Source organism: Anguilla rostrata, chromosome 16 (assembly GCF_018555375.3).
Source record: "Anguilla rostrata isolate EN2019 chromosome 16, ASM1855537v3, whole genome shotgun sequence".
NCBI classification, from domain to species: domain Eukaryota; kingdom Metazoa; phylum Chordata; class Actinopteri; order Anguilliformes; family Anguillidae; genus Anguilla; species Anguilla rostrata.
In genome coordinates, this window is record NC_057948.1 from 25,591,338 (window position 1) to 25,610,497 (window position 19,160).

General features: G+C 42.3%; 2 protein-coding genes across 7 annotated transcripts in view; one reads left to right on the forward strand and one right to left on the reverse strand.

Moving 5' to 3' along the window:
- Positions 1 to 1,102: 1,102 nt before the first annotated feature.
- Positions 1,103 to 6,979, reverse strand: ubl7a (ubiquitin-like 7a (bone marrow stromal cell-derived)). 6 transcript variants are annotated; one of them, XM_064314029.1, is made up of 12 exons: positions 6,483 to 6,979; positions 5,651 to 5,742; positions 5,172 to 5,359; positions 4,831 to 4,950; positions 4,560 to 4,642; positions 4,059 to 4,143; positions 3,616 to 3,673; positions 3,316 to 3,449; positions 3,173 to 3,222; positions 2,814 to 2,990; positions 2,280 to 2,470; positions 1,103 to 1,533 (listed from the first exon to the last, which is right to left on the reverse strand). In XM_064314029.1, exons 3-12 carry the CDS (start codon positions 5,353 to 5,355, stop codon positions 1,473 to 1,475), a joined length of 1,143 nt encoding a protein of 380 aa, XP_064170099.1. In that variant the 5' UTR covers positions 5,356 to 5,359; positions 5,651 to 5,742; positions 6,483 to 6,979; the 3' UTR covers positions 1,103 to 1,472. The 6 variants fall into 6 exon arrangements, with proteins under 6 accessions (XP_064170099.1, XP_064170098.1, XP_064170097.1 ...); XM_064314028.1 differs by having other exon boundaries at positions 5,635 to 5,742; XM_064314027.1 differs by having other exon boundaries at positions 6,285 to 6,979.
- A 2,100-nt stretch (positions 6,980 to 9,079) lies between these two features.
- The window catches only part of cd276 (CD276 molecule), a 52,432-nt gene continuing 42,351 nt past the window's right edge, over positions 9,080 to 19,160 (forward strand). Inside the window, exons 1-2 of the mRNA XM_064314031.1 lie at positions 9,080 to 9,353; positions 14,602 to 14,679. Of these exons, the coding sequence (XP_064170101.1) occupies positions 14,628 to 14,679 (52 nt within the window). The 5' untranslated portion in view covers positions 9,080 to 9,353; positions 14,602 to 14,627. The remainder of the gene's footprint in view (positions 9,354 to 14,601; positions 14,680 to 19,160) is intronic.

The window sequence follows — 19,160 nt, forward strand, 5'->3', positions numbered from 1 at the left end:
GGCCGAACAGTGTTTGTGTACAATGAAGAATATGTTAGATATCAAGCGAAGCCTCCGACCACTTGCCGGCTTTTCAATGGGAGGTACAGGGCATTCTCTGTAGCCATAACACTGCAGTACGAGCTGCTTTGGTGGTCCATTAAGAGAGCATTCTTTCTTTAGTCCATGAAACCCCAAATGCCCTGTATATGTCCTTGTAACCCAGGTAGTTCATTACAGACTTATCAGAATATCTGAAGTACAGTCATTGCACACAAACACTGCTGGACAATAGAAAACACACATCACAGAAAACCCCAGCAAGTGAAGCCCTAGGCAAATCCCCAAAACAGCATCTCACAACCTGAAAAAGTGATCATACAATTTATCAATTGCCAGAATGCCTTCAAGAATCCCATGCAAACCCATATGGTTTCCTTGGGTTACTGTACATTGCGAATTTTATTTTATTTTTTTTAAGTTTACCTGAACAAATATTGAAAAAAGAGATTTTTTGTTCTGCAAGAGTACACTACAGAGCTTTAACTTTAGAGCACAAAATTGCAGGTGCAAATAAAATTACAGTTCAGCAATGTTTCAACTACTGCTTTTCAGCCTGTGGCAGATTCACCTCGGTTGTCCAGAAGAATGTGACCCTAGTCACACAGATCCACTGCACCATTATCCACAATGCAGTGAAGGCATCTAAAAAATGAGTAAATACTGCATCATGATAATTCTATGTTATACATACTGAAGCGCAGGGCTGCAGCATAACATTGCTGGAATGACTGCAACCTGCTGTGCTTTTCTACATTTTTACATTTACCTTTTACTTTTATGGGTTTTTCTGATAATCAGAGTGGCATTTTAAAAATGGATATTGCCAGCATATATCGCAGTCAATGACTAAACTCCTTACTGCTCATGACGGATGTTAAAATAATTATTTATGCTGTACTCAAACATTTACATATATGACTCCTGTCAAAGAAAAGATGTTCCCAAATACTCCTTTAAAATCAAGTGAACTGGGTGCATATTGACATGCTATCATTCATAAAGTAACTTATAGAAAATAACTAAATTTTGTGCAGTTAAAAAAATCTGAAGAAATAAGTAATCATGTCTATTTTCCAAGTTTATTCATTACTGTCTATTTTTTGTACATAGAAACAAAAGTTTAAAAAAAAAGAATTAAAAAAAAAGTGGACACATCACATCACAACATTTTTTTGTTTCTTCAGAGACTGAGCAATTTTCAGAGGGCTCCTAAAGTCCAGTTCTTGTTGGGAGGGGAGCACTGGAACCATTGTTGCTAGGTTTAGGATCAAACAAATCACTGCTGTTTCAAGTGTCCAGTACAACATACAGCATAAGCCTTTGGACCTCCCGCATCCCAGAATACCCTTCTGCCTAAGGCGCACCCCCAGCAAAGATGAGCTCCAGCGCTGCCTGGATGTCTCCACCTGTGGCCTGCAGCGCCCGCAGGATCAGGTCTTCGTCTCGAATGCCCATGTCCCGTAGCTGCTGCAGCTGAGACTGCCACTGGGTCTGCCACAGACAGGACCACAAGCGTTAGGCCTCCCACCTCACTGCTTAGCTCGTATTCACCACTAATGCTACAAGTGTTGCTACAGTGGAGCAGACGGCAGCCAACAGAGTTATTCAATTACATCAAAAGCGTACGGTCACTTCTCCATTGCTTTGTATAGTCTTTCATGAAAATCTATCCATTAACCCAGTCTTAACGACCACTTGTATTTTTATTTATTTTTATTTTTCCATAGATTGCGTTGTTGCCGTTCTCGTTGTTAGTGTTAATCAGTTTAACCACCAGGGTCCAAGTTGAACTATGCGGTTGTTCCCTGTACTTGGACCGGTACTTCTCTCTAGGGGTTTCGTCATACTTGTTCCTGGTTATGGTTATACACTTTGTTGTACGTCGCTCTGGATAAGAGCGTCTGCCAAATGCCTGTAATGTAATGTAATGTAATGTAATTAACCACATATGAATGCAAAGCAAAGCATCCAGAGCAGTGTTCCCCAACAATTTTTGCAATGGTCCACTGTCAATAATCAAAAAATTCCATGGCACACCACTACCCCTTTAACCACTAAAACATCACTAAAAGTCACACATGTTCATTTGGTGGTGGAATTTTACATTTTTCAGTGGCACACCAGGTAAGCTATGGCGGCACACCAGTGGATATACACTGCTCTAGAGGACTCTGTTCTCACAGCATTGCAACCACAGAGCCCTTTTGGCCATGGACCCCTTCCCACCACCCCCTCACCTGTAGAGAGGACATGCTGGACACCTGCAGGGCCTGCTGTAGGGCCTGGTTGAAGATATCGTTGGTGATGGGTGTCCCCGCAGGCACAGGGGACACCCCTGAGGAGGCCCCCTGCCAGACACAGGACACCGGACACCGGACATGAGAACCAGAACATGGGGGGATGTAAACCTGTTCTGCACTTCCAACAACTTTGAAAGAGAAATACATGCAAATACTTCCAAAGAACAAAATACATCTGCAGACTTTAATACAATACTTTAATACAAACCTTCAGAGAATGATAAATGTAATATGCTGCTTGATGAGACAGCACTCCAAATATTCAGACAAAATCACACTTGATAATGTAGGCAAGAACAACCCCACTACAGCGTTATATGAAAAGTACATGAACAATGCCCCTGGAATCGAGTCTTTTAAGGAGACCATAAGAGAACACCCAATACTCATTCAATGACAGCTGGTACGGAAAACAACCGGGACAAAGCCAGAGAAGAAGACCTTACAGGGCCAATCGGAGCTGCAGTTTACCTGGTTTCCTGTCGTTGGAGTGACAGCGCTGCTCTCGGGAGTGCTGGCTAGGGCGAGGGCAGTGGCCAGCTCACTCTGAGTGATTGGGCGTGGTCCCACGGCACCGCTGTAGCCCAGGGTGGCTGGCCGTGTCCCCGCTGTACCCCCAGCACCGGAGGATGGCCCAGCGCGGTTCCCCTGCTCAGAGGAACAGCAGGGCATCACATGACACAAGAGATTTTTTTCCAGAAAACATAAACGTGATGAATACTTATATTACCAAATGAACATGTATAAGCTAAGTACAAAGCTGTCAAGCCTGTCAAGTACAAAGCTGCATGGACAGACTCGAAAACACGGTTCGCATTGGACTGGCTTACCGACTGGAAATCCTCCTCGTCATCAGACATGCCCTCGAAAAGGAAACCACCTGTAGAAGAGACGGGGAGAATGCTGGTTACCAAGGCGATTCCGAGCCCAGCCCAATCAGAGCAGTTAGACTGCACCTGCCACTGCAGCTCACCTGGCATGTCGCTATAGGAGCTGGAGGAAACGTTACGAGAGGAGCTGGCGCTTTGCTGGCTGGGTACGCTGCCAGCGACTGAGTGCAGGACCAGGACGATAGCATTGACCAGAGCTGGGTGAGAGCTTATCAACCTGCAGGTGGTGGGCAAACGGAGGAGTTAGCTTAAAAGCAGTGCATAGGTAGCATCTGTGGATGAAACTCCAGAAACTAAAGAGAGTATCTGTATTATTATTATTAATAATAATAATAATAACAATAATAATAACATACACTGAGAAACATACACCATTAACTTACATATCCAGCATGTTGGGGTCTGTAAAATGAACAAAAAGATCTTTGTCTTGGAGTACACCTGAGAAATAAAACAAAGATTGCTGTGAAACTCATCTTTACAAGCCGCTGCTTATTTTCACTGTCATAGTGTCGGTGGACAACACTTTAAGGAGAGTTTGGAAAGACAGACTGCAGATGTCCAATCAACCAGATTTGCCACCCTTGCACAATGATACGGTATGCCCCCTGCCACGCACCCTCCTAGGGCAACACTATACCTTGTACCTCATCCCATGGAACTCCTGGTCAGTCATCAGTGATATGGTCAAGAGTGTATTCTTTATATTTTTATATTTTTACTGAACCCTCAAAAGACATATATTTCACTCAAAAGAAAATCTTCGCCAGTTGGGTCCGAGATCAAGCACAACTGGTGTCAACAGAAGTGTTCTTGCTGTACTTACCTAATGCTACTGGGTCACTGCTCAGTCCTGGTGTGGCCACTATTATCTGGTCCAAAGACTCCTTATTGTTCAGCATCTTGAATACCTGGGGATTAACAGGATAAAGGGTGATAATTATATCTGCACATTTGTTGTTCACTCTACAAATGGTTTGATAATGTTATGTCAAAGAACTGTAGGGGGCTTCCTTCACTCACAAGCCAATTTCAGCTCTAAAACTGGCCCATGACCTCAATGACCTCAACAGGAACACGTCTATTATATCCATTTACTTGGTAATACTGTTTTGGGTAATAAAAAGGCTTACAACACTGCAATACCATACATGTACCCCATGACCACAGTGACATTATATCCTTATGATAAAGATATGACATTAAACTTTATTTCTAATGGTGAGAGTTTCAAAATTTTCTTCATATAAGCTCAGGCCTCTGGTTTTGTGATGCATGGACCTCTGCGCAGTGAGGACCATATGAAAACCCAGGTCTGTCTGCTTACCGAGTCTCTGTAAGCCGTGCTGGTGTGAAGGGCAGCCTGCAGCACACGGAACTCCCTGGCTGCAGTTGTCCGGTCAACTGACTCTGCAAAGATAGGAGAGTGAGTACGAGAGGCACACACAAGTGAGACCGGCTTCATTTCAGATCACAGTTTTTCAATCAAAGATGGTTTTATTTATTCCCCTCCAGTGAAGATGCTGACCATGCATCCATTCAGGTTGACAGACTAATATGGAAGGACCCATGCACACCAAGAATGCTAGTCCACACACCTGGCTTGACCTCTGGTTCTGGCCAGTACTTCTTTAAGATGTGAACAGTGGAACCTGGCTGGATGCCGTAGGAGTCTAGAGTCAGGTCGTCCTTCAGCTTACGACCACAGTACACCAGTTCTGAAACACACACAACAGTGGCTACAACTCAAAAAGAATGAGACTCACGGGAATATCCAAGGAATTTGTCATTAAGAGGTACTCCAACTATATTTAACTTAAGATGAAATGTGGCAACAAAAAAAAAACAAAACAAAAAAAAAACAAGCGTTCTTGACAGATCTATCTGAAGCAGTAATCGACACCACATAATGCGCATTAACGGTTTAAGGGCTTCTGACCTATAAAGTCTGGGTCTGGCACCGAATCGGGTAACTGGGCCGCAACCAGCTGTTTCAAAGTGGCAACTCGGTAACCCCCAGGGGTTACATCGCCAGGCTCGGTCTCAGGGAAATGCAACACCGTCTTAGGAAGGGACGGGTGATCCATGAGCTTTAAGGATAAGCGCCATTCCGGAATTGCCATCTTCCTGAAACAGCAGCAAGAAAAGGGCAACGTTAGCTTGGGTTTATCGAACACGTATCTTGTGTCTAGCCCCTCCAGACATTACTAGGCTACTTCTATTTTGATTACATTATCTAGCACGCTAGCTACATAGCTGAACTAATCGCGTTTCTAATCAGATGGGTTGCAGTAATTTTAGTTGCAAATTCGAATAATACATGACAAAATATACACACGGGCATTTAAGAACAATTAAAACAAAATGACATAAATATGAACGCCATCAACCACAAAACTCACCGAAACGTCTGTTTACCTTGTTAGCGTTACACTGCTCAGTCACAGGAATACGGAAATAGACTGGTAGTTGTAGTCTTCATAGAGCCTCATAGAACTCCAATACCCATGCTATCGGTAGAGAAGCGGAAGTACAGTTATATTATAATCTGCTTGAAATAGTAATCGATATCGTAACTTAATTCATTGAGAAAGGGGCACGCATCAAAAGATTACCAACAAAAATGTACCGCAGAGGTGGGGGACGAAGTTGTGCTGTATTTGGCTGCACTAATAGCCAAAAGAAACTAAGTATTTGGCGAAGGGAGACATGTGAGTTGCACTCTCCCTTGTTGCACAACGGCTGTCCGTGCTTGGAGCCGTTCTCGTTTTATAACTTTCCCCGGGATAAAGACAAACGGCGTGCATGGTTAGAAGCGGTCGGAAAGAAGTCTGACTACAACGCAAGTAAATCATCCGTGGTGTGCTCCATACACTTTCTTTACGGGTCCCCGACTTCTGAGCACCCTATTCCCTTGCTAAACATGAAGCGACAAGCACGGAAAAGTAGCAAAACAGTAACGAGCGACAATGGAGACGGCAGCAACGGGGATGCTGCGGATACAAGTGCAATAAAAGGACTTTTACCTAATCTCAAAAGAAAAAGGGCTTACAAAATTATGCTGGAAGAGGAGGCGATTTTGGGAGAAACTTTGGAGGGAAGCTCGCAGTCCGAGAAAAGGAAATTAGACATTGAAGGACGGTATCCGCAGGGATCATGGGAGCAAGCAACTGTGGAAGCTATCATGAATCTGAGGACATTTGACACGACCACCACCACGTCGCAAATAGCTCAGACGATAATTGCCAACCTTAAAGACGAGAACGATTTCCTTCGGGCCCAAAACATCAAGCTTCAATGGGAGCTGAAGTCCATGCAAGATAAGCATTCAGCTGATTTACAAGCCACTAAAGAAGAGCTACTGGCCTTGAAACACAGGTGTACATGCACTGATGAACATTCTAAGACCCTTCCAGCTGTGACTATAGTACCGGAGGCAGAAGTTGTAGAAGCTATAGAGATTGTACACACAGGGATATCGGAACTAAAGTCTGAAACGGGGCGGCCATACTCTGTTGGGCTGCTTCCTGCGGAACAGTCGGAGGTTAGGACTCTGCTAATAGTCGACCATGCTGCTCCAAGTGAAATAATGTGCACTGGCGCAAACACAAAGACAAAAGGCAACTCAGAATCTGAAGTTTAATTGTCATCATTTGACATAAGAGACTCCTGTGGTGTCACTAGTGCATATCTTGATGTGTGTTATACAATATTTGCAAAACAATTTAAGTCTACTATTATGAATTAATGAATAATAAGATATTGCATTATTTCTTTAGATTCAACTTCCCTTTATTTTTCAGTATTTGCTAGAACAATTCAAATGAAGTACATTGATCAAGGGTATAGTGCAGCCACCTACAGTTATTTACCAGCTCTGAAATTGCTCTGCACAATGTTGCTTTGTGTTAGATGCTACGCTACTACATGCACTGTCTCACTGTGTGGATCTGTATGTGTGTACGCATACTGTGAGATGGCATGAGCATAGTGCAAATAAAGTGAAACATCCATGTATAGCATGCCAATGTTCAATTTTGTTTGCAACTAAACAATACTTCTGGACAATGATAAAATTAGATGCATCTGTAGATACCTTTGTGACAATGCTTTACTGTGTTTGTAATATGTTGCACTCAATTCACTACAAATGCGGCTAACACCTCTGGGTGTAGTCCTTCAGTTGTCACAGGAAAAAATGCTGGAAATGGAGGTTGGGAAATATGCAATATGTTTATCAGCAGCCACACTTTCTAAACCTAAAATTTGAACAAGCTAGTCCATATTACTCCAGGTTCCTCCATGCTAATTTCCACACAAGACAGATATTCTACAGGAGTAGGTCAGTGTGTACCATACCTGGAAAAATACTGAAAAGTAATTATTCTGAACATGCTACATGTTTTCTTGTTATTATACTGTTACCCCTTGTTTTTTTTCCTCAACCATCTGTCAATAATCACCGTATAATTTTAGATGCATTGACTATGGAGGGAAGGTTTTAGTAAGCCGGTTATTTCCCTCAGGCAACAGTGGTGCCTCTTGTTGACTGAGTGTCTTTGGCCATAGTCTGCCTGCACTAGCTTTGCAAGAGGTACAGTCATCCTATGGACTAGTGTGTAAACTTGTGTTCAGGGAAAATAAGCTGTGGTATGTGCCCTTCTTAGAACATTTAGTATTTGTCTGCTTTGCTGAATTGACAAAAAACATTGTAGTAGCTGGTTAGGTGTAAAATATGGCTGGGGAAAATAAATAAATTGCACAAGTACATAAAGAACAGTTCTAAACACATAGAAGGGATTGCAGTCACAACAATGTGATTGTTAGTGTGTTATTTCTCTGTTGCTGATTCTGAGAGAATGGTGAGTAGATGCAGAACATCGCAAGTGTTTTATTTGTATTATGTTTGTACAACTCTGGATGCCAGGCACATGTTCTACCACAGCAATCTATGGTAGTTTCCCAGTTTGGCCAGGGGAGGACGCCTTGTGCTTTGTGGATGCCTCTGTTGGCCCCTCACTCCCCCTGCTGCTCCGCCACCTCTATTGCTCTCGCCTATTTGCAGAACAAATGGCCCACTGAAATAGCCCAAAAGTCTTCTAATGTTTTTCTGTTCCTTTCATTTTTCATGGGGCAGGCAAATGTCATTGTGAGTGGTGTATATATTTTTAAAAAATCACAGTCCAACCATGGTTGATTGTTTGTATAATACTGTAGATAAACATTATGTTTATATCATTTGGACATTACATAGGCACAATACAAATGTTCTATGTCAGAGGTCTTATATGGAGACTTTTTGGTCAGGTTTCACTGCAATTTGTCCTCTTTATTATTACCCTTTTCTGTAAACTATTCCACATATACAGTAAACTGAATTATATACACCAAGGATAAAACGGAGGTTAACATCACAAAAGACGTCTGATTAAATGAAAACCCATTCTGACAACTGTATTCCAGGAGATATTGCTCTGCTGGATGCAAAGCCTACCTTACACAAGATAACATGGATGCACGTATTACAGACGTTGGCAACAGAGAATAACAGATTATTAGCATCTGTTAACATATATAAAGTTTACATACGGTTGTGGTTTGTAAATCAATTGATTCCCACATCATTTTTGTAAGTAGCCTATTGATGAAGTGATTCCTTATGTATTTACGATAACGAGTTTTATAGATTAACTGCACTACTCACGTAAGTATTGCGCTAGGATGTGTCACACAGAGGGATAACATGGCTGCACTGTAAGCAGTATTTTGAGTTACAGGCGGTGACTAACACGCAGCAAATGGTTAATGCTATTCGTACGGGAAACTCAGACGAGGTCCCTGCCCCAATCCATGACATCATACTGGACAAAGCAGCGAAAGAAGGAGGGGTTCTATCTAGCGCGGGGCTAATCGTCCCCAATGGACGATTTCAGGATCTGTGCATATTAGTACTCAGAACACAAGGAAACACACATTTCCTGCATTCCGGGGACCCTAAAAAGGAATGTAGGCTATATCACAACGTGAAGGCTTCTGTATGACGCTTTGTTCTCCAGATCACTACTCCTGGGTGATCCGTGGTTTGTGGATATTATAGGCTACATTCGGTTTTCTTGGCATGGTAAGTTTTTACACCAAGTTTTTTTTTTCAGATAGTCCGTGGTGATCAGTTTATGCTTATAAGTAAATCAACAAGTTCCGACTCCGTTATGTTAGCTGTATGTCTAAAAGAAAAGTGCTGTCTATTTGTGTTAATAGTAAACCTCTAGATTTATAGCGGGAATATACACACTCGACTGCAGAATAGTCTGGTTACTGTTACACGGTCCAAGTTAGAAGTTTTAACTGAAGTTGTGGTCATTTGGGAGACACCGTTCACCATGAGACAAAAACGTCACGTGACTAGACTGAAGCAAGCCCCCGAATATTGCGTGGACCACAGGGGTTGCATCCTTCCATATTTAAAGGGTTTGGGTCATATTTATTCTCTACTCACATGATCTATGGCATTACTTTTTTGGATTGTGGTATTGTCCATGTTCTTGCCTTTGTCTGTCATCCTTATGGGGACACGCCTAACTTTACCATGTCTGGTGAAGCCAGATGCCCTTACTTCTGTGTTTATGGAAACCAAAATAGCTCTCTTATGAGATTGGGGTGGGGTGAGTCAGTAAAATTACACTAGCAGGCTTGCCTGAAAGATCACTACCTCAAAATCGAGACCTCTTTATGAGTTAATATGCAGATCCTAAGCATCTACGGCACTAGATGTGGATGTTCATGCTACCTTTCTACCTATATAGTTGTGTGTCCTTGTTGCACTAATCTGCAAATAACTGTATACTTGCTGTGCTCCTCATCTGATACCCTTAATACCAATGAGCTGCACATTCCTAGGGCCCAAACCGCATAGTGGGGCAGTAGGCCAATATGGGTTTACCACTAGCCACAAACACCCTACCAAACTATTACAATGACTCGGTTTCGATGAACAGTGAACGTGTAACTACATTTATTGGCTATACTCATAAAACCGAGGACAATACATAATGGGGAATGGAGTTTCATTAATCCTGTAATGGGTGGGTCTTAAATTACCTGTCAATCACTAAATTGTTACACCCATCAGAATGTTAATGTTTATTACCAAGTTATTGCCATTGACCTGGGAATAGAATAGAATAGTCCGTGGTGTCAACCACTGATGTCCAGAGTTATTATGGTCAGCCAATACCCAATTATAGTTCGGACTTCGCACAGTGGGTGCAATGGACTTTGGATACAGTGCACTGGATGAAAACTGTGTTATGCTGAACTGTGTGTCATTCCATAGCACCTGTATTATTTTGCAAACAGGGATTTAATGTAGTTATGTTGGAAAATATGTTGTTATATAGGGCAGAGTTAATGTACTCAGAAATAGAGAAATGTATTAAATTAATTAAGGTGTTCTCTCTCCATTATAAGTGTGTAGTTAACTTGTTGGTCACATATTTTCTTATAAAACGTCTAGACATAACATGCTGTCTGTCTGGACATTTTATGGACAAATATTTTGTAAAGGCACTCATGTTTTTGGCCTTCTTAAAGGGCAGGCTGTAGGCTACCATCATTTTTAAAGTAATTTTTATGCGTATTTTGTTAACCGAGAAAAAAAAAAAAAATTTCACCAGGCTATAGTGAGCATAATAAGTAAAACTATAGCCTACTACTATTGTGGGCCTATGCTGCCTGAAATGTATAAAAGAAGGAAAGGCCAATTTGCTTTGATCTTTGATTGAATGACTTCTCAGGTCAGCAGTTCTGTGGTGAGATGGAAAGGAACATTGCTGATGGAAAAAAAAAATTAAAGGGACTTTCATGACTTACAGTGAGAATGTTATTAAAACTGCACCAAAACACATGAGTCTGTTAATAGGGCTGGTGTGTGTGTGTGTTTGTGTGTGCGGGTGTGTGTCTGTGTGTGTGTGCGTGCCTGTGTATGTGCGTTGTATTGTAGGCTAAATGATGAAAGTGGTAGTTAGAATAGCGCTGGGTAGATATGATAGCTTTGGCTGTGCTTTCAGCTGTATCATAAAAAACCTTGGTGTATTTCTCTCTTTCCTTACCTACCATAGAGGTTGGTTCCACATTATGCTATAAAAACTGGTCTGTAATGTAAAAGGATATAAATGTCTAAGGAAGAAATTGCCTCTAGTCTAAGTTTGCACATTCTGTTCAGATTAGGCCTCACGCTTTATTTTGTTCAAGTGCTGACTCGTTTCAAAGGCCCATGCTCCATTTCAGTTGGAGTGCACCTGTGATAATACAATTTCTATCTTACATTTTGACATTTATTCAGAGCATGTGGAAATGTAATGCAGGGTTGATAGAAATGAAGTACAATGTAGCATAACCAGGCCTGAACAGATTTATTTACAAACTCATCCTTGCACAGTCTCAAAAAGTCCAAATGGAATATCCAAAACCTCAACAAGATTGATTCTGGGTTGTAACAAAGCGATAAGTGATAGAGCTACACCCATCGTTTTAAACAGGTACATTTTCAGATACTGTCCATGTTTCAGAAATCTCTAATCTAATGCTAGCCTAGTTCAAAGTTGTAAGCCTAATACATTTTCAAACAGCAATAAAGGTTTACAGCGATAATGAAACAACAAGGAGGGGGTCTCTTCAGGTCTCTGGTTAAGCCGATTAGTCATCTGGCATCATGAAGTATCAGAAGGTAATGGGAGGCGGTGAATTACTATGTCATCTTGATTAGGGTAGGTATCATTCCTGGGGGGGGGGGGGGGGTCAGGCTAGAAATGACTGGCTCTTTGATGAACAGCCCAAGGTGGAGAGATGCAGTCAGACCACCTGACCTGGGTTCCATATAAAACCCATAGTGTACATGGATAAGGCCCTGTAGGAAGAGAAATGTAGCAACAAACACAATGGATTTTCTCAATAAAAGTTTGTAAATTGAATAACAGTCATCTGAGTACAGACTGAACCCCTAGGAGCTGCTGCTGTCGGAAGCTCTTTACATAAGCCAGGTACATGATGAGACAGTGTACTTTTAGCACAGATGTTTTAACTTGTCAGCAACTGAATCATGGTTGGTAGGTGCTCTTAAGACTCATAGTTTTTAACTTGATAATGGCCAATTTATTTTCAAAATGTGATCATTTCTGTGTAATTTACATCAAAATATTATGTGCCTGCTTCAGCAATTAGACCAAAATGTATGCTTGATACTCAGTCACTGCCGTAGGATCAATTAAAATTTAGTCAACCCTATTCGTAAAGCAGAATGTGGATATTAATATTCATGCCAGATTCTTACTGCTGAGCTCATATTCAGATCTATTATGCAGAGTCATGGAAAGTTATGTATTCAAGCCAACTGACTGTATTTCTTTCACATAGCTTTCCATTTGTAAATGTCTCATTCAGCAAAATGAAGGCTAAGTTTCAATTGCTGGAAGCTGACGGTGATGATTTCATTTCAGCTTTTTAAAATAATTTACATTTCTTCAGCACTCTGCACTGAGAACTTTGTAAGTTGTTATTTTATAATAATTTCAACTGATGGGTGACTGCAGCTACTCACTTTGATTTAACTCTGCAGCAGCAAAGAAACACTGAAGGGCTGTAGAAGTAGAGAGGTGGTAGTTTTGGTTGTGGTAGAGTCTCTGAAATGATGTGTAATTTGGGAATGGCCTCAGTTCAGGTTTGATGAGCCATTGTAGCAGCCATTTTGGAAACTCTTTTTGTTTATGAACAGGGAAATTCCCCTAGGACTCTGCCCTTCTGGCCACCCCACTGTCTGACTCCCAGGACTGGCCATAAAGGGGACCGTAGCTGGAAGGGACAGGGAGGGGAAACAGTTAAGGAAGGCTGGAAGATGACAATTAGGACAGGCAAAAAAAGATTATTTTTTTTAAACCTGCAGACCTGTCTAAGCAATGTCTACTGTGTTGGATATGCTCTATATTGCATACTGTGTCATGTTACAGTTATGAATTTATTGCATTTTATTCAATACTGTGATTGGTACCTGGTGGTCACTGTAATGAAAACTGGTTCACACTTGACCCCAACTGGTTAAATAAAGGCTAAATAATAATAAAAAAATAAAAGAATACAGACGTGGAAAGAAGGACTGGATAATTCGCAAAAGGAGATTGGGGAAAAGGCTCCTATTTGATTGTGCTCTGTTCTGGGGTGACATTTAGCTCTTTGGTTTATGAGCCAGCCCAGTGCGTCAGTAACGGGGAAGAGCAAGTCAGTTGTGTCTCTGTATCCTGCACAGCTTGAGCAGAGCTTAAGGATACCTTATGACTTTCAGTAACCAGTAATATCTGCCCATTCATGAGTCTCTTTTTGGAAGGATTTGCATCAGATTGTTAAATAAATAGCAGAGTGTATGCTGGGAGAACTGTTGGAGAATAGAGCATCATAATCACATCTGATCTTGTCTCAGCATAATCTTTAAATCTGAGAAATCTTTACTAAAATATTTCTGTACAAGACTGAGTGACAGTGGAGTCTGTGGAGATCCTCTACTAATTAAATAGGTGTTTCCCTGCAATTAGAGGTAAGAAAAATACATATCACATATTCTCCGTCAGTGCTTTGGAATGGGTTTTTACTTAACGTGTTGGAGGATTGTGAAATTTGTGAACTCCCTGCATCTTCGTATGTTCATTTTTCTGCTGCCCACCCTCTCTCCTATCAAGATAATTTTTTTTTGATATAGCAGAAAACTGACAGGTTATAAGAGCCATCAGTCTTCTGAAACTGAGCCTGAAACCACACCGCCCTCTGTTGTGTACTTTTTGATGAAAGACAGTGACAGGGAGCTGTGTATTCTTGTTCAGGGACTTTAGAGAGGGGCAGTGTTCTCTGGCAGAGGAAAGATTATGTCCAATGTGTTTCCTGCTGTGGGTATCCTGCGTCTCGCCAGAGAATGACCAGTCTGTTTCAATATCCTGCCACACACAGACAGGCGTGCGTGCACACACACACACACCACTGGTGAAAGTGTATGTTACAATAAATCCAGGTGAACAGAAGTTTATCCAACTTCTACACAGTGTAAAGTTAAACAGGACACCGTTCTGGAAATTGTAATGCATGATTGCGGTTAAAAATGTTTTTTTTTTTTTTACAGATTCAAAATTATAAACCAAATTGAACATGGCACATGCACGTTTTGGATCCATCAAAGTTCAGCGCTGAGCGTGTGTGTGTGTGTGTGTGTGTGTGTGTGTACACATATATGTACTAGTACTAGTTAGTATGTTCTGACACTGTAATTCTGATTATATGCACTTGCTACTTCACTGGTTTCCTAACATCTTTCTGTATTTCTCGTCCTGTAGAGCAGATACTGAGGTGCATCTTCAGCATGGCAATACTGGCTCTCCTGGTTCCGACTCTTCTGGTTGTGAGAGTGCATGGTGAGTTCTCCAGCGTCCTTCTCTTTTCTCCAGCATTCTATTTGAGGAACAAAGCATCAAAGACAAGCACACGCAGGACAAAGCAGTTTCTTACTTTATAATGGTAACAAGACCAGCCTTCAAAGTCACACCCTGGAAAACCCTCATCCCCCAAGCTATTTACTGTGTAATGATGGTGGGGGCGGCTGTCTGATTTTATGTCCTGAGGCTACGAGGAGCTTTGACTCAGGCCAAGTTTTTCCAGTGAGTCAGACAGTGCGGTGTAGTCTCTCTCTCTCATGTTCTCCACGGTCAGAGTTTGGTGGCACAGGGCGGAGGGTGTGGTTTAATAGCTGACTGAGAGTCGTCAAGGCAATCTGCTGCTCTCAGCAGGGGCTTTACACAAAGCTGAACACGGGCAATCAAGTTTACTGCCAAGCGCAGGACAGTGGCCTGTCTTTATTAGGGCCAGGGTGGCCAAGCTTAATGTGCTATTTGGATTGGTCATTATTGCCTCTGTGGTGGCGGCTTGACTTTTCATTGGGTGCAGGCTCCGGGGAAAATGTTCGCTAGGCCAGGGCTTTAGAAATCTTAAAGTTTCACTTAATCGGTGCCTGGATCTTGTAATATACTGATCATTATTGGCAGAAGTTGCTAATAAAAAGTTAATACCCCTATATAACATAGTTGTTTCATTTGTGTGTGTCTGTCTGTTTGTTGTGTATACAATAGTTATGTGTGTATTTTTATTTTATATACATCTGCCTACAAACACACACAGTATATTTATATTTGTGTGTGTACTGCATGTATGTTATGGGGCATAGGCTATTTATTGCCATACTTGGTGATCCGTGTAGGAATTACAGCCCTTTTTTATACATAGTCACACCATTTTAGGGGAGCAAATGTAATTGGGCAATTGGCTGCTCAACTGTTTCTTGGCCACAAGGATGTATGTGGGTAGAGAGGAGACAGAGAGACAGAAAGGGTGGTGGGAGGGATATGTTAAACTTACATGGTTTTGCTGAGCTCTGGACCCTGACAAGGATTACAGGTCTAAATCCCTCGGCACTCAGTGGCCTCACCCCCGTGCCACATGATTAATACTCATATCTTCTGGCGAAACTAGCCGCTTTTGCTCACCATGCAGTTTTCACTTCTCAAATATCTCCATTAATAGCAGGGCCGCGTCCCAGGCGAATGACGTAACCGTACGGCCATACGGAACCAAATGGGTGGTTTTCCTACTTTTGTCACGCCACTGGATATGCTGGTACTTTAAAAAAAAAAAGTATGTTTTAAAAAAAATGTGTAATAACATGAGGAACTCTTCAATAAGGTTATGCATTGTATCAGCTTTCTTGTGACTCTTCTGCCTTCACCACTGCTACAGACTGGCTCTACAGGCCTTGTGCAGCTCTAACATTAGGCCCATGTTCTAATGTCAGACGACTCATTTGTGAAGACCTGAAGAATAAAAATGTCCATGTGTACCCTGTGGGGGTTGTTAACTAGGAATGCCCAGCCGTACTGTCCCCTTTTCTCTCACACCAATTGATTATGTGGAGGACGAATGTTTCTCTCTGTACAGAAATTCAATTTGGGGTTATTACCTCGTATCACTGATGTTCTGGCTAATTTGATTGTGGCCTGTGAAGTATTGTTTTAAAAATAATCGAGGGCGGGCTTGACAAAGATTGCTTTTGCCGTGCTTCCATGTGGAATACGAATTCTTCCATCTTTACCACGGAGTAGGCGCAGACTCTTGCTCCCTGTACCTTTTGAGATGAAGTGCTTTACCGACAGTGCCTCATGATTATTTCAACAGGTCCTAAAAAGCAATCTTGCAGAGTCCTTAAAAATTCATGGTAGTAATGTGCAGAGACAGCGGTTCTGTACCAGAATGTTCTTGGGACATATGTGGGTTTACATTTTGGTCACTGTTGTAAAGTTAATGGGGTATACGGTGTTTGATCCATGCTGGGAGAATCATGTTGTCGTCTGGGTGGTGTCTGTTGGAGATTCCCATTATCTGAATAAGTTGGGCTTTGAATCAGTAGCACAGGAGGAGAGAAAGCTGGCTTGGCCCACCCCACTCTTGCATCTGGCAATTGATTTCATCCCGGTGCTTATACAATAGCCTACATACACCTGCATTTAGTATCTAGCCCTCAGTGAATCTTTGCATATAAAGTGAGTCGAGTTCAAGTTTTTGGTCTTATTGCCAGAAAAGTTCTGTGAAATCTGTATCTGTTTAAATAAACTAAAACAAAGCCTTTACAGAAATGTTTTTTTTTTTTGCGGTTGCAGTTTGTGAATGTTTACTTTCAATTCCAGCCGCAGTTGGTGGTGTTCTAGCAATGTCAGATCCAGTCTCCTTCCTCTATCAGACTTTATTCCTTTTCCTTCTCCCTCACTATTTTCACCCAAAGTTTTTTCCCTGGGTTCAGAACTGCAGCTGTCTTATCGCCAGGCTTTTCCCCACCTTGCTCCTTATCGGTCCGCTGGAGTCCATTAGCAGGCTATTGACAGGATATGAGACAAGCCTCATCCGATAAGGTCTGCTCATGCTGAGGGAGAGTGACGGGGAGAGAGAGGGAGAGAGAGAGTGTGGGTGAGAGAGAGAGAGAGAGAGAGTGAGAGGCTGGCACCAAACATCATCAAGTATTGTAAACCTTGAAACAATTTCAAGCTATTTTTGTCTACTAGCTGTATCTTGTCTGTGCTTTTCCGCGATGAGCAGCTCCTGTGAAGTGAATCACTGTGATACGTGCATCTGGCTGTGGTAGGGTCCATTGAAAATGACCAGAGGTAATAAATGAGTTGTAGATGTCAACTCTTAATGTGTTATGCCAATCGTGTGATTAAAAAAAACAATATGTAAAGATTATATTCCCCAAAATGAGCTGTAGTGATATGGAGCGTCCAGATGGGGGCAGTATTGTCACAGTATTTTTTTGCTGACGAACAGTATGGCACAGCTATGCATTATGCAGTTGTTTACCTTGCCGAGCCAATGCTGCCATCCAGGAATTTACTCTCTAGTGTGTTTCAGCTTTAGTGTAAGTGTGTGTTTGTGTGTGTGTGTGTGTGTGGGTAGTATATGTGCGTGTGAAATACTGTGGCTCTGTGTACATCTCTGTGTGCAGTTATATGTCCGCTCCAGCACTGCGGCATTGCTTTGAAGTGTGAGGCTGCGTGTGGAAGAGCCCGCTTTGTGAGCGGGTGACCCGTGTCACAGAGCTCCGTGTTTCCGTCTGCCGCCAGAGTCCCAGCATCTTCCTGCGAGAGGCCCATGGCGATTCTGAGCTGTCAGGAGACTTCGTGCCGAATGGTAATGGCTGGAGGTTTGGCTGACACCGGTACAGGAGTAAGGCATTATCGCCGGTTTGTCCAAGGGATTGTCAGAGGAGTTTGTTTACCAGCAGCCACGTGTCACCGCAAATCTGATCCCCATCTGCTCCCCCTGTCTTTCTCTCTATCAGAACGCATTAACATCTCTGTATGCATTCTGCATCTCAGATTTACTGAAGGGAGACTTCAATCCTACTGATATGTTGGTTTCTCTTTAACTGTGACTCGCTCATTTGAACCAGCGTAGTGTTTTATGTACTGTCACACTATGTTTTGGATAATTGTAGCGACCTCTGAACTTTGAAGTCATTTTTACCAAAAAAAATAATTTTTTTGGCTAAGTCGTATTGGCCCACCCATCCCTGAAACACCCTCCATTAATTTTGACATCACAATATATGTAATGACAATATGTGTAATGGTGCTTTTAGTGATAATTGGTGGTCCCCCAAGTTAGAAAGTGAGAAAATGTCAGCAGCAGTGTACCTACTTGGTAGTCCTACAAAGAACCTCAAATTTAACTTGTTGGAACTGTAGCATTTTAAGGGCTAATGAAAAATGGCAGCAGCGCAGAGCACTTTAACGGATGTGCCGAGAAGCTGTTCAGTCAGCCATGTGCTGTTTCAGTTCCTCCAGATTTTCTCTTCCATCAGGACTAATTTGCCTTCCTCCACACTACAGTGCTTAGCAGTTCCAAGGGGGCTCTCCTCCACCGTGCCTCGCACAGCGATAACCCGCCTCTCCAAATGTATTCTTAATTCTCTGTGACCTCACACCACTCCTGACGAGCTGCGTGCCCGTGAATGACATCTCTCCACTCCGAGCCCTTCAGCGTGGCCCAGAACCAGGGAGTCAGAAGGAGTCAAAGGGAGTCAGTTTCCGCTGATCCTCAGTGAAGCCTTGCCTTTGTGTGGGAGGCACCACGGGGTTGTGCTCTTATGGCTTATGTTATGATATTATTATTTGTGTAAGTCTCTGCTCAAAACTGCTGTCTTGCGTTTGTATGCAGTGAGTCATAGGCCACGTTCCTCAGGATGATCCAATGTCTCTGTTCTTCAGGCTCCCAGCCACGCTCCTTCACATCACAGACTGTGCCACGCACTGCTGAGGTTGCTCAAATTGCTCATTTGGTCATACAGCACACA